General features: G+C 32.8%; 1 protein-coding gene across 1 annotated transcript; it reads left to right on the top strand.

Annotated features, from left to right (window-relative positions):
* Positions 7,111-9,446, top strand: LOC104722017 (WAT1-related protein At4g08290). Its single transcript, XM_010440120.2, has 7 exons — positions 7,111-7,589; positions 7,779-7,841; positions 7,977-8,093; positions 8,172-8,418; positions 8,541-8,699; positions 8,795-8,946; positions 9,038-9,446. Exons 1-7 carry the CDS (start codon positions 7,396-7,398, stop codon positions 9,264-9,266), a joined length of 1,161 nt encoding a protein of 386 aa, XP_010438422.1. The 5' UTR covers positions 7,111-7,395; the 3' UTR covers positions 9,267-9,446.

Here is a 12,785-nt window from a genome sequence, read left to right as displayed (position 1 = left end):
TCATATGACTGGTGATAGAAGGTATTTTAATAAGTTAGACAGCTCAGTGACTGGAAAAGTTCGCTTTGGTGATGATTCTAGGATTGACATCAAAGGGAAAGGGACAATTGCTTTCATTGATCAGAATGGAAAATCACGTATTATGACTGATGTTTATTTCATTCCTGATCTCAAAAGCAATATTATAAGCCTTGGTCAGGCAACTGAAGCTGGTTGTGACATACGGCTAAGAGGAAATTACTTGACTATGAATGATGAAGAGGGAAATTTGCTGGTAAAGACAGAGAAGTCTAAAAATCGATTGTACAAAGTTCGTATGGGAATACAGAACAACATTCGATTATATTTTGCAGAGTCGAGTGAGTCAAGCAAGTGGCATGCTAGATTGGGGCACATCAACTATGCAACGTTGACATCAATGTTAGAGAAGGAACTAGTCTTAGGAGCTCCAAAGATATCAGCTGGAAAAGAGATTTGTACTTCATGTTTGTTAGGGAAACAAACAAGGCGTGTGTTTCCTCAAGCCACAACTTTTCGAGCCAAACAAAGACTAGAGCTCATCCANATGACTCCCTACGAGTTCTTCCGCGAAAGGAAGCCAACAGTTGAACACATTAAGATTTTCGGGTGTATTGCTTATGCAAAAGTCGAAAAACCAAACCTTAAGAAGCTGGATGATCGAACAAGAGTGCTTGTTCACTTAGGAACTGAACCTGGTTCCAAAGCATATCGATTGTTAGATCCTCAGACAAAGCGGATAGTAGTTAGTAGAGATGTTGTGTTTGACGAATCTAAAGGCTGGGATTGGGACAAAACTCTATCTACAGAAGATAGTAGTGAGAGTTTTACGATCAGCCTGGGAGAATTTGGAAATCACGGGCTCCGTGAGTTTGATGAAAAACAAAATAAAGACACAGACGAGAAATCACAGAACGAGAAGGAAGAAGCAACACGCGAGGGAGAAACTGAACAGGAGAGAAAAACAGAGCATGAGGGGTTTAAAGCGAAAACAGAGCATCAGTCCCAACAGTCACGAGAAACAGAGCAGTTGCAAGAAAGCGAAGCCATACCTGCGAAGGATTTTGAGCCTGAGCTCCGACGATCAACACGACCAAGAACAAAGCCTAAACACCTAGACGACTATGTGTTACTTGCAGAGACAGAAGGAGAATTTCTGTTACTTAGTCTTAATAATGAACCTCGTGATTTTGGTGAAGCGATGGTGTCTAAGGAGTGGACACGGGCTTGTGAGGAGGAGATAGGTTCGATTGAGAGGCTTGGAACATGGGAGCTTGTTGATCTACCATTTGGAGCAAAACCAATTGGCTTAAAGTGGGTATTCAAGCTGAAAAGGAACTCTGATGGCAGCATTAACAAGTATAAGGCTCGACTTGTTGCTAAAGGATATGTACAGAAATATGGTGTGGACTTTGAAGAGGTTTTTGCTCCTGTTGCTAGGATTGAAACCATAAGGCTACTTATTGATCTTGCGGCTGCACATAGTTGGGAGATACATCATTTAGATGTCAAGACTGCTTTTCTTCATGGAGAGATTAAGGAGACTGTTTTTGTTAATCAACCAGAGGGTTTTGAGGTAAAAGGCAGTGAGGGGAAGGTTTACAGACTCAACAAAGCCTTGTATGGATTAAGGCAGGCACCTAGAGCCTGGAATAATAAGTTAAACCATATCTTGATGGAGTTGAAGTTTGTGAAGTGTTCAAAAGAACCTTCTGTCTATCGGAAGAATATTGGAACTGATATGCTTATCATAGGTGTCTATGTGGATGACTTATTTGTTACAGGAACAAGTCTGGTAGTAGTTAACAAATTTAAGGAGGAGATGGCTTCTAAATTTGAAATGAGTGATCTAGGGAGATTAACTTATTATCTTGGAATGCAAGTTGATCAACATTCGGATGGAATCACTCTAAATCAAGCGAGATATGCTTGTAAGATTTTGGAAGAGACTGGTATGTCTCGTTGCAACTCGGTTTTGATTCCCATGGAGCCGGAGCTAAAGTTGTCTAAGGCCGAGAAAGAAAAGGAGATAGATGCAACAGATTACAGGAAGAAGGTCGGATGCTTGAGGTACTTGTTGCATACTAGACCAGATCTTTCATATTGTGTAGGAATACTTAGTAGGTATATGCAAAGCCCAAGAGAGTCACATGGAGTGGCAATGAAGCAGTGTTTAAGATATCTCAAGGGAACCACTACCCTTGGTCTGTCTTACGGTAGAAAGAAGGTGCCGCGGCTCATTGGTTACAGTGACAGTAGCCATAACATTGATGAAGATGATGGTAGGAGCACTTCCGGGCATATTTTCTATCTTGGGGATAGTCCTATCACTTGGTGCTCACAGAAACAAGATGTTGTGACTTTATCTTCATGTGAGGCAGAGTTCATGGTTGGAACAGAGGCGGCAAAGCAAGCTGTTTGGTTACAAGATTTATTGGTTGAAATTACAGGAGCTGTGGAAGAAAAGGTTATCATTCGAATTGATAATCAATCAGCAATTGCTCTTACAAAAACCCTGCTTTTCATGGAAAGAGTAAACATATACATAGGCGCTATCACTTCATAAGAGAAAGGGTTGAGAATGGGCAAATTGAGGTGGAGCATGTACCAGGCAAGGAACAAAGAGCTGATATTCTTACTAAGGCATTAGACAAAAACAAGTTCAAAGAAATGAGGAGTCTCATGGGAGTTCAAGACATAAGGTTCAAGCTTAAGGAGGAGAATGTTGGAATAAGCTTGAAGTGAAGCTTGAGTGAAGTTAGTCCTAATTCTATATTAGTTATGTTTGTTAAGAGATAAGGATCAAAGTATTTAGGAGTTATCTAAATATCAAGGATTCCCAATAGGATTAGGATTAGCAAAGTAGTATATAAGGATGTGTTGAGATGTGACACAACTTATAAGGTTTTGTGAGAAAGAGAGATTGGAGAGCTTAAGTTTTGAGAGATTTTCTTAAGCTAATAAAAGTGAGATATACTTTTACTCTTGTGTTCTTAACAAACCTTTGAAGACTATATATATATATATATCAATTTCTTTTCATTTTTAACTAAGATTAAAGCAGAAATGAACTTTGTTTCCCAAAACTAAAATTAATAAAAACTAATTTGAACTGTTTCAAATATCATACAAAATACTAAATCACACCAATTTTTTTTTTTTAAGTATAGATATGAAAAGAAATGTTGAGTGGGTGCAGTACTCTTCTTGTTATACGTAAAACATAATGGAGACTTTCTTTCATGTTAAAAGGAAAGTAATGTTGATAAGGAAGTCCATATAATGCATGCTTAATACGCAGCAACCACCAAACCACACTTTCAAGTTTCAAGCGCCCATTTCTTTATGTCTATCTCTCCACATATTTCGAATATTCAAAGATTTCGAAAATTTCGATATATACATGTATTTCCTTAGATATGTTATATATGTGCGACTCGTTTTTAATGAAAAAAACTATCAGTGAGTTGAAGGAAAATGCAATTGTCAGATTACTTTTTTCGTATAGAAAAGCAGTACAAATAAAAGTATCTTCGATAGTGAAGCCCATATCTTAACTGTCATTAGCTCAAGGGGGCAGATTCATAAAAAAAAAAAAAAAAAATATAGATGATAATATATATTTTTTAAAGATATATATGAAAATTATGGGTAATGGTGGTGAGCATCAAGTAGTAGTATTCATACGTGGTTAAGAAAAAGAAGAAAACGAGGAGATGGGAACAAACACATGGAACTCCACTCTTTCAAGTATTTGTGATTCATGCAAGTAAGGTACCCCCACTAGCCATTTGAATTCCTCATAATTGAATACTAAGTCATCATTCACTTCTATTTTCATTAATATATATACAACAATTTATCCACAAAACTAACTCTTATTTTCTTTTTAGCTTTGCCTACAAAATTCCAATTATATACAAAAATTAGACATCACAATAAAAGGTCTGCTAGAAGACTCTAAACAGAAGACAACAAAGATTCGATGAAGTGTGTCTTAATCCGGTTCAACCCTGAATCCTAATAGAAACATGTATCATAAAGTTCGAAATATGTTCTTAGAATTGTTTTCTCCTCCATATATATAAGTTATTGGTATCACAGTGATCACTAGTACTGTCACTAGTAAGAGTCAAGTTTTTATGATAAGAACCCTATATAATAATATAAGTCTTGTTTTCTTAATTAATTATTTTTTAAATCAAGCCTAATGATATCATGAATGGGTGGACAATTCTATATACGTTTTCAAAGTGGTGCATTAATTATCTTCCTATAAACTTTAAATTTGGGTTACACACTAGCTGGTTTTGCAAAGATAATCTTCCAGCCAAAGTTCAAGAAAACACTTTACTTAATAGACTTCCATGTTTTCTAACTTTTGTTCGTAGTTTGTCGGGATAACCGTAGCATTAATTATATTGGAAGGACATCCATATATAAGGCAATTAGAAATTAATTATCACCAATTGACTAAAGCAGCAATAGGATTGATATAGTATTTGGGTATACCCTATATATTAATAGAAAAGCACTCTCTTGAAAAAACTGATGTGTCGCCACCAGAAAGTTCCAGATATATTTAACTTTTTAGCTTCATATAAATTTATTATTTACAACTATATGTCATTGTGTCTTTGACAAAGAAAAAAAACAAATGTGTTATTCTTTAAAACTTTATCACATAACTTTAACAATATTAATTAAGTTTAAGTTTTAAATATATTTTATATATTAGAAAAATAATTTATTGAAATGCATGTGTAACTTACGCGGATTTCATGAATTCAAGCGGGACAGATGCAAAGACATTTTGCGGCTCAAAATGTATAAATCCGTTGCGAGATGGCTTACTGGATGGGTTTGACTGGATTAACAATTTTATTTAAATTATCCGTTTCATGAAATTTTAGTATTTTTAGATTTTTATCTGATTCGATAGTTCAAGATTATGAAAATAATTTAATGATCACTATTTTGGTTGACATTCTATCCAGATCCGTCATCATGTCAATCTAAAATTTATGGTGAAACGATTACTAAATAAAAATATTTTTAAACTTTCATAAACTTGATGAATTCAAACCAATATAAGTTTGTATTATAATGTTATACTAAATAAATATATTTTTAGATATAATATTTCAAACAAAAATTTCGCTTACTGCAACAGTTGAATGGAAAAATATAATTATTACCTAGTTCTGATGTAAAGGGGGAATGGAAAGAACTTGAGAAAAGTTGATTTTATCGAACATTTATTTTATCCAGGGTTGAGTATTGAGATATATTTATACACGATTACAAGATAAGTTTAACATATATTCGATGTTTATTTATAAGATATAAATATATCTCAATACTCTAATCCTACTAATTACTTGGTTCTAGAACCATATCGTCGATATCGAACATTTTCTTAACATTTTACACATCTTACATTACTACTAAAAAAGCTCATATCATTCAATCCAATATTTTAAATACTTTTATATGGTTTTGACGATTTTAGATGAATTTAAGAAAATTGTTATGATTTATTGTAAAATTCTTCAAATTCCAGTTAAAACCATCAAATTTATATTTTTTAGTGATTTAAAATATTTTTCCATATTACGACTTCAAGAACACTAAAATTTACAAAACTTTTTAAAATCTATAATTAAATAACATGACTAATACATTTATTCATGTCTTATTGAATACATCCCATTAAACCCCATGTTTGCCTTATGCTCCACTAATTACGAACTAGTATTGATTGTCATAATTAGTCGACAACTTTCTGACTTTAAGTAGTAACAAACGTATCGCTTCGGTAAGGAACTGATAGATTTAGGAATAATTTGTTACGTTACGTTGTAAATTTTTCGTAACTATATTAAGTAACAATAGTTCAACAATGAACATTTCTATCATTTATTTATCGATGCATTAACATTCTAGTTCCATCGTTGCTCCGTAGTAAAGCGTCGTTGCATTCGCACAAGAAATGTTAGTTGTTACTTGTTACATATTCTATAGTTCCATCATTGTAATTGTATGTTGTTTTCATTCGTTTATTATGGGAGGACTAGCCGACTTCTCTATTTTTTCCTTTTATGATAAAAAGTACTTTATTCTTTTTGGAAAACCAAGAAAATATTTGTTCTACGTTATAGTAATATTTATTCTTGTTTGTGTTTGCCCAAAGAAAAAAAAAATCTTCTTTTGATCTTTTGGTGAAAGTTATATCGGCCCTCTTTAGCAAAAAAAAAAAAAAAGTTATATCGACCTTGTTCTTTTTCCAAACGCTGAGATTAAAACAAAAAGCCAGTTAATTAACACACAAGTATGTAGAGAGCGTGAAAAAAATCATGACAGAAAGAGTCACTCGATATTTATAGTCATGCATATTATATGCTGAAAATAACATCGACTCAATTTTTTCACTATTAACGTTGTCGATGTAACATCGACGATGTTTATATTCAAGTTCAACGACAGTTATAGTGTCTCTATTATAATTTTGCATGCATTTGATTCTCTGTCGCTGATGTAGCGATTACTAAACAAACATGTATATCTAATCTATGATATTGAGATTATGTTCTGTATTGAGTAATATTTAATAATATTTAACGTGTAATCAATTTAAACATTATAAAAATTTAGAGAAGCTACCAAATTAACCAAACACAATCATTCTCTCTCTGCTTTTCGTACAAAGAAAAAGACAAACATAAATAAATTTAGGCTGCTTAATCTCATATTACATTTACACATCATTCTCTGCTTTTCGTACAAAGAAAAAGACAAACATAAATAACTAACCAGCGGTTTATACTCGAAACCCGAAGTCTCTCCCACGCGATTTGTGATGAAACATTTTAACAAAAAAACGTTCGGACTCTTCCGGACACTTAAACGAAACATACACGTAGCTAAAACTAGACGTGTAGATTTTAGGTTTACTTGTTTATCAAGTTGGGCCAAACACTTTTAACAAAAAAAGATAAAATTAAATTAAAAGCTTGTGACGTGTGAAACAGGATATTAGTGTTATAGCAAAAGAATCATCAGAGCATTATATGTTATTGTTTGCTTTACAATTTGCAAGAACCCATACCAATCAAAAACAGCAATTATTACGCCCTCTTTTTATTGAATAACGTATATCATTGGTCGTGTCCCAATAGATATTTCAAATAGATGTATACTTTATAGTTATATTTTTTTTTCTTTTGGTAATCTACATGACTCTTGATCAGGGGGGAAACTAGTTCTCACATTTATCCAAAACTCTATATCACCTTTTTGATGTTTTATATATAAGAAGACCCGTTCATCATACTCTCTTCAATAACCTTGACAGAAAACAAAATAAACAAAGTAACCATGGAGGGTATAAGTGCAACTATGCAGAAGTGTAGGCCTTATTTTTTAATGATATTTTTGCAATTTGGATCAGCAGGAAATTATATTGTCATTCTGGCCACTCTCAACCAAGGCCAGAACCGTTATGTCCTAATTGTGTATCGTAATCTTGTGGCTGCTCTTGTCCTTGCACCTTTTGCACTCATCTTTGAAAGGTCAGTATTAAGTTTTAAACAATATTATTAATGCTGACAAAGTGATGTTTCTTAGTTAGCATGTTGTTGCCCAATAATAGTGATTCGTATTGTTGCTAAAACATCAAATCAGATAATTCTTTTGGACAGGAATAACACAAACCTCTAAGCTTTGAAAACTGAATGTTCATTTCGATTTCGGTTTTGTAGGAAAGTGAGGCCGAAGATGACATTTTCAGTTTTCTGGAAAATAATGGCACTTGGTTTCTTAGAGTAAGAATAAGCTTCCCATTTCACAAAGTCTCAAAACAATAAATACTATGTTTTGGTAAAGAGATTAAAAACAGAGTCATGATATATTATAAAGTGGCAAGTACCCTTAATAGACACTGTCTGGTCTGTGTGTAGGCCAGTCTTGGATCAGGGTTTTGGTTACTTGGGGATGAACATGACATCAGCAACATATGCATCTGCTATCATGAACATTCTTCCTTCTGTCACATTCATAATAGCTTGGATTTTAAGGTAATCTATGGTTTAAACACACACACACATATAGATATATATTGTTTAATATTATAATTAACAGTGATATTTATACAGAATGGAGAAAGTGAGCATAGCAGAGGTACGAAGCAAAGCAAAGATAATTGGAACATTGATTGGTGTTGGAGGGGCATTGGTAATGACACTGTACAAAGGTCCGCTTATTCCTTTACCATGGTCTAACCCAAGTATGGATCAACAAAACGGACATACCAACAGTTCACAAGACCATAGCAATTGGGTTGTTGGAACCTTGTTAATACTCATCGGTTGTGTTGCTTGGTCTGGTTTCTATGTTTTACAGGTTAGCTCCTTACTTTTTTGATTCATACATAATATATACTAATCAACCAAAATAATATAAAAGTCGAAGCTTATTTTACCGCATCGACCAATACTTAAAACATTTATATATTTGAAATGCAGTCCATAACAATAAAGACTTATCCCGCCGATCTTTCACTATCATCCTTAATATGCCTTGCTGGGGTTGTCCAAAGCTTCGCCGTAGCACTTGTGGTGGAGCGACACCCCAGCGGATGGGCGGTTGGATGGGATGCAAGGCTTTACGGTCCTCTTTATACGGTTAGTAAATATCAGTTTTTACCGCGGGTAAACTAATCTCTTGAGACAAAATAAAATGTTTATATATACTAACCAAATTTGGCTAAATATTGAAGGGTATAGTAAGCTCAGGGATAACGTACTACGTGCAAGGAATGGTAATGAAGACGAGAGGGCCAGTTTTTGTCACTGCCTTTAACCCTCTTTGCATGGTTCTTGTAGCTCTCCTTGCTTCTTTTATTCTTCATGAAAAAATCCATGTCGGATGGTACGTTAACACACATTACAATTATTAGTACACATCTAGTAAATGCCATCAAGATACACGTTCTTGATCCTTGTATTTGGTTATGTTGCAGTGTAATAGGAGGGGTAATTATCGCTGCGGGTTTGTATTTGGTGGTTTGGGGCAAAGGAAAAGACTATGAAGTATCAGGATTAGATAACCTTGAAAAGAGTAGCCTCCATGAATTGCCAATCACAACTAAAGGTGACGATGACACCAGATTGGCTTCTTCTATAGCCGACGGCAGCAATTTGAGCGTTCCCGATGGTGTGCATCGCAACACATCTGGGGAATATAAGTGAAGAAAGCATTCAATAGTTATAAATACATATTTGTATTCGACCATGAATAAATTAAATAATTATATGTATTTGAATGCATATGTTATTAAATTATGTTTATGTTTTGACAGTCACGTAAGATGTAACTGATCAGGTAGGAATCACTAAAAATTAAATACAAGGTTCATGATTAGGTGTGTCTAATTTAAATTTATAGTAATAAACAATGTATCTTCTTTTTTTTTTTTTCAAAAAAAAGAATTGCTTTGCAAGCGTAAAAATATGTTAATTGTCATTTGAAAACGTTTACGGGTAGCCAAACTCACATGTATCTGATGAGATACTAGCCTGGAAAGAGGGATATGTGAGGGAGGTTACATGCACTTGCACTAGACATCATATTGTCACTTAAAACGTTTACGGGTAGCCAAAGTCACATTATATATAAGTCATGCCGTCATGGTCATCTCCAACTTTGTTTACACGTGATTGTCAAGTTTCAAGTTATCGAGTCGACGAGCCGTGCTTCATTAAAAAAAAAAAAGAAGGCTTTTGCCTTAGCCCTTAGGCCACAAAAAAAAAAAAAAAAGCAAACAAACAAACAACCAAATAAGAACCACAGTTTTTCCTTAATCAGGTGAGTATTTTATATTAATATAGTGTTTCAGGCTTATTTATTATTATTATTTTTTTAACAAAACTCATATTTTTAACAAATCTCATATCATTAACATTCATGGAAATTTATGCTTGTTTTTCCTTTACATTAACTAACTACCAAATCTCGTTTTTATATTAAAAAAAATTCTCTCAAAATAAAACGTGTGACATTTTTGAAATTTGTCGCAAGTCTTTATGGATCTCGGCACAGCTTTTGAGTCGATCCATTCTATGTAGTGTAATCGTGTTAATCATTGAACGTCCTCGGGATCCATGTTTGTGCTTGGTGAGATCAGGCTCATCACTTTCCAGCACTGGATAAGAATCGAACTAAGAACATACGTCATAACATTTATACTATATATACGGCTAGAATATAATATCCGCTGTTGTGATTGCTTAGGTCATTAGTACACTCTTCATTCTCAACGACCTCCAGTTAGCTCCATTAAAGTTAGATCACTTTCAATTCATTATGTAGGATCTGTAGTTTAAGATCAATAATCTATATATATAAAGTTAACTTTGCTCACTTCTCCTTCCTCCACATCAGCTTCCACCTAATCATTTTTTCATAAAAAATATTATTTTTAATATTCATTTATTGCATATTTATTATTTTTAATTAATAATAGTAAAAAATAAATAAAAAAATTAACTAAAATTAATTAAATCACATCATTACTTATTAATGTGATTCATAGAAAAAATGCCAAATTTATTTACTAATTATATATGGTTGACGGATTAAAAAAACTGAAAAAGTTAACGGCGGCGGCGGGTTTGAGAGAGGCTCAAAGGGAAGAATGGTACATATTAGGGTTTGAGAGAGGCTTAAAAACTTTTATTTGTACTTGGTGTCTTTTTTGGGCCACTTTTGGGCCTTGACTATTGGTGTAGAAAAAGGCTTTAGCTTTACGTCTACTAAATAAAGTGGAATCTTCAAAGTCAAACAGTGTCGGATTTGCTTTTGGCATGGCATGATGACATGTATAATATGTGTGATGTGTAATAACTAAACAGGATGACATGTTTTTGGCATGGCACGATTTGTTTTTGGCATGGCATGATGACATATGTAATAACTAGACCCCACCTTTAAGCTTTTTTGGTTTGGTGGAAGAGGGAACTGATTTCGGAGGACTCGCTGTGAACACCGGTAAATAATTGTAGGCACCTAAAAAAAGAAGACGAAAATGTTCCCAGCGAAAATAATAGGGTAATCTACATATATAAAGTTAACTTTGCTCACTTCTCCTTCCTCCACATTAGCTTCCACCTAATCATTTTTTTTTTGCGTAAAAAATATTATTTTAAATATTCATTCATTGCATATTTATTATTTATTATTAATAATAAAAATAAATAAAAAATAAATTAACTAAAATTAATTCACATCATTACTTATTGATGTGATTCATAGAAAAAAATGCCAAATTTATTTACTAATCATATTGGGTTGACGGATTGAAAAAACTGAAAAAGTTAACGGCGGCGGCGGGTTTATCTATCCAAATAGAAGAATGGTACATATTAGGGTTTGAGGGAAGCTTAAAAACTTTTATTTGTACTTGATGTCTTTTCTGGGCCACTTTTGGGCCTTGACTATTGGTGTAGAAAAAGACTTCAGCTTTACATCTACTAAATAAAGTGGAATCTTCAAAGTCAAACAGTGCCGGATTTTTTTTGGCATGACATGATGACATGTATAATAACATGTGTAATGTATAATAACTACACAGGATGATATGTTTTTTGCATGGCATGAATTATTTTTGGCATGGCATGATGACATGTGTAATAACTAGACCCCACCTTTAAGCTTTTTTGGCTTGGTGGAAGAGGGAACATTATTTCGGAGGACTCGCTGGGAACATCGGTAAATAATTGTAGGCACCTAAAAAAAGGAGACGAAAATGTTCCCAGCGAAAATAATAAGGTAATCTATATATATAAAGTTAACTTTGCTCACTTCTCCTTTCTCCACATCAGCTTCCACCTAATCATTTTTTTGCATAAAAAATATTATTTTTAATATTCATTCATTGCATATTTACTATTTATAATTAATAATAGTAAAAAAATAAATAAAAAATGAATTAACTAAAATTAATTAAATTTAAAATAGTTTAAATAATAATATAATATTTTAGTAAATAATAAAATTAATAATTATCTAAAAATGAATTAAGTAAAATAAATGAAAATTTTAAAATATTAAAAATAAAACTATAAATTTGTTTTAGTAATAATGTTATTATTAAAATTATAACCAAAAATGATTATATTCCAAAATTTAGAATGGGTTAATGAGTTTTAGAATGTAAGTAAGAATTTAATGCATGGTGGAGTAAAAAAACAAGTTATGTAATTGTATTTATAAAAATCTAAACATGTGCAGGAGGTAAGTCCATTTGCAGAAGGCACCATCACACCCGGGATCGAGTCCCGGTTCCTACGAATGTAGGAATTTGGCTAATAGGCTGGCCAGTTGTGGCCCAATGGTTGACAAAAAAAAAAAAAATCTAAACATGTAAATAAAATTGAAGTGAAACATTAGTTTCTAAGAAACATATACCATAAAGATTTATTATTAAATTTTACTTATAAGATAGAAAATATTAATTACTTAACTTAACTTAAATTAAAAGTTTTGATCTAAAACAAAGACATTGTAAGAGGCACACTTTTTTTTGGGAAACATATGAAAAAGAATTTTGAAAAGATAATCTATCTAAAAAAACAAAATCAATGGTCAGGAAATATAGAAAAAATGATATGTAAGGCGTTACAAAAAGTGGCATGTGATTTGTGTAGCATATCTCATAACGTATATTATCAACTGGAGCTACAATTTTATAACATGATACAAAACATATA

The sequence above is a fragment of the Camelina sativa genome, chromosome 2 (assembly GCF_000633955.1).
Source record: "Camelina sativa cultivar DH55 chromosome 2, Cs, whole genome shotgun sequence".
Taxonomy (NCBI): domain Eukaryota; kingdom Viridiplantae; phylum Streptophyta; class Magnoliopsida; order Brassicales; family Brassicaceae; genus Camelina; species Camelina sativa.
Note: the sequence above shows the minus strand (reverse complement) of the source record. Positions and strands in the feature narration are given on the sequence as shown.

What these genes read in the sequence shown, in the direction of transcription:
- LOC104722017 (XM_010440120.2), top strand. Translation starts at nt 7,396, where the DNA reads ATGGAGGGTATAAGTGCAACTATGCAGAAGTGTAGGCCTTATTTTTTA. An exon ending in TTTGCACTCATCTTTGAAAG is followed by an intron (nt 7,590 to 7,778) that starts GTCAGTATTAAG and finishes TCGGTTTTGTAG; the next exon opens with GAAAGTGAGGCCGAAGATGA. An exon ending in CTGGTTTCTATGTTTTACAG is followed by an intron (nt 8,419 to 8,540) that starts GTTAGCTCCTTA and finishes TTTGAAATGCAG; the next exon opens with TCCATAACAATAAAGACTTA.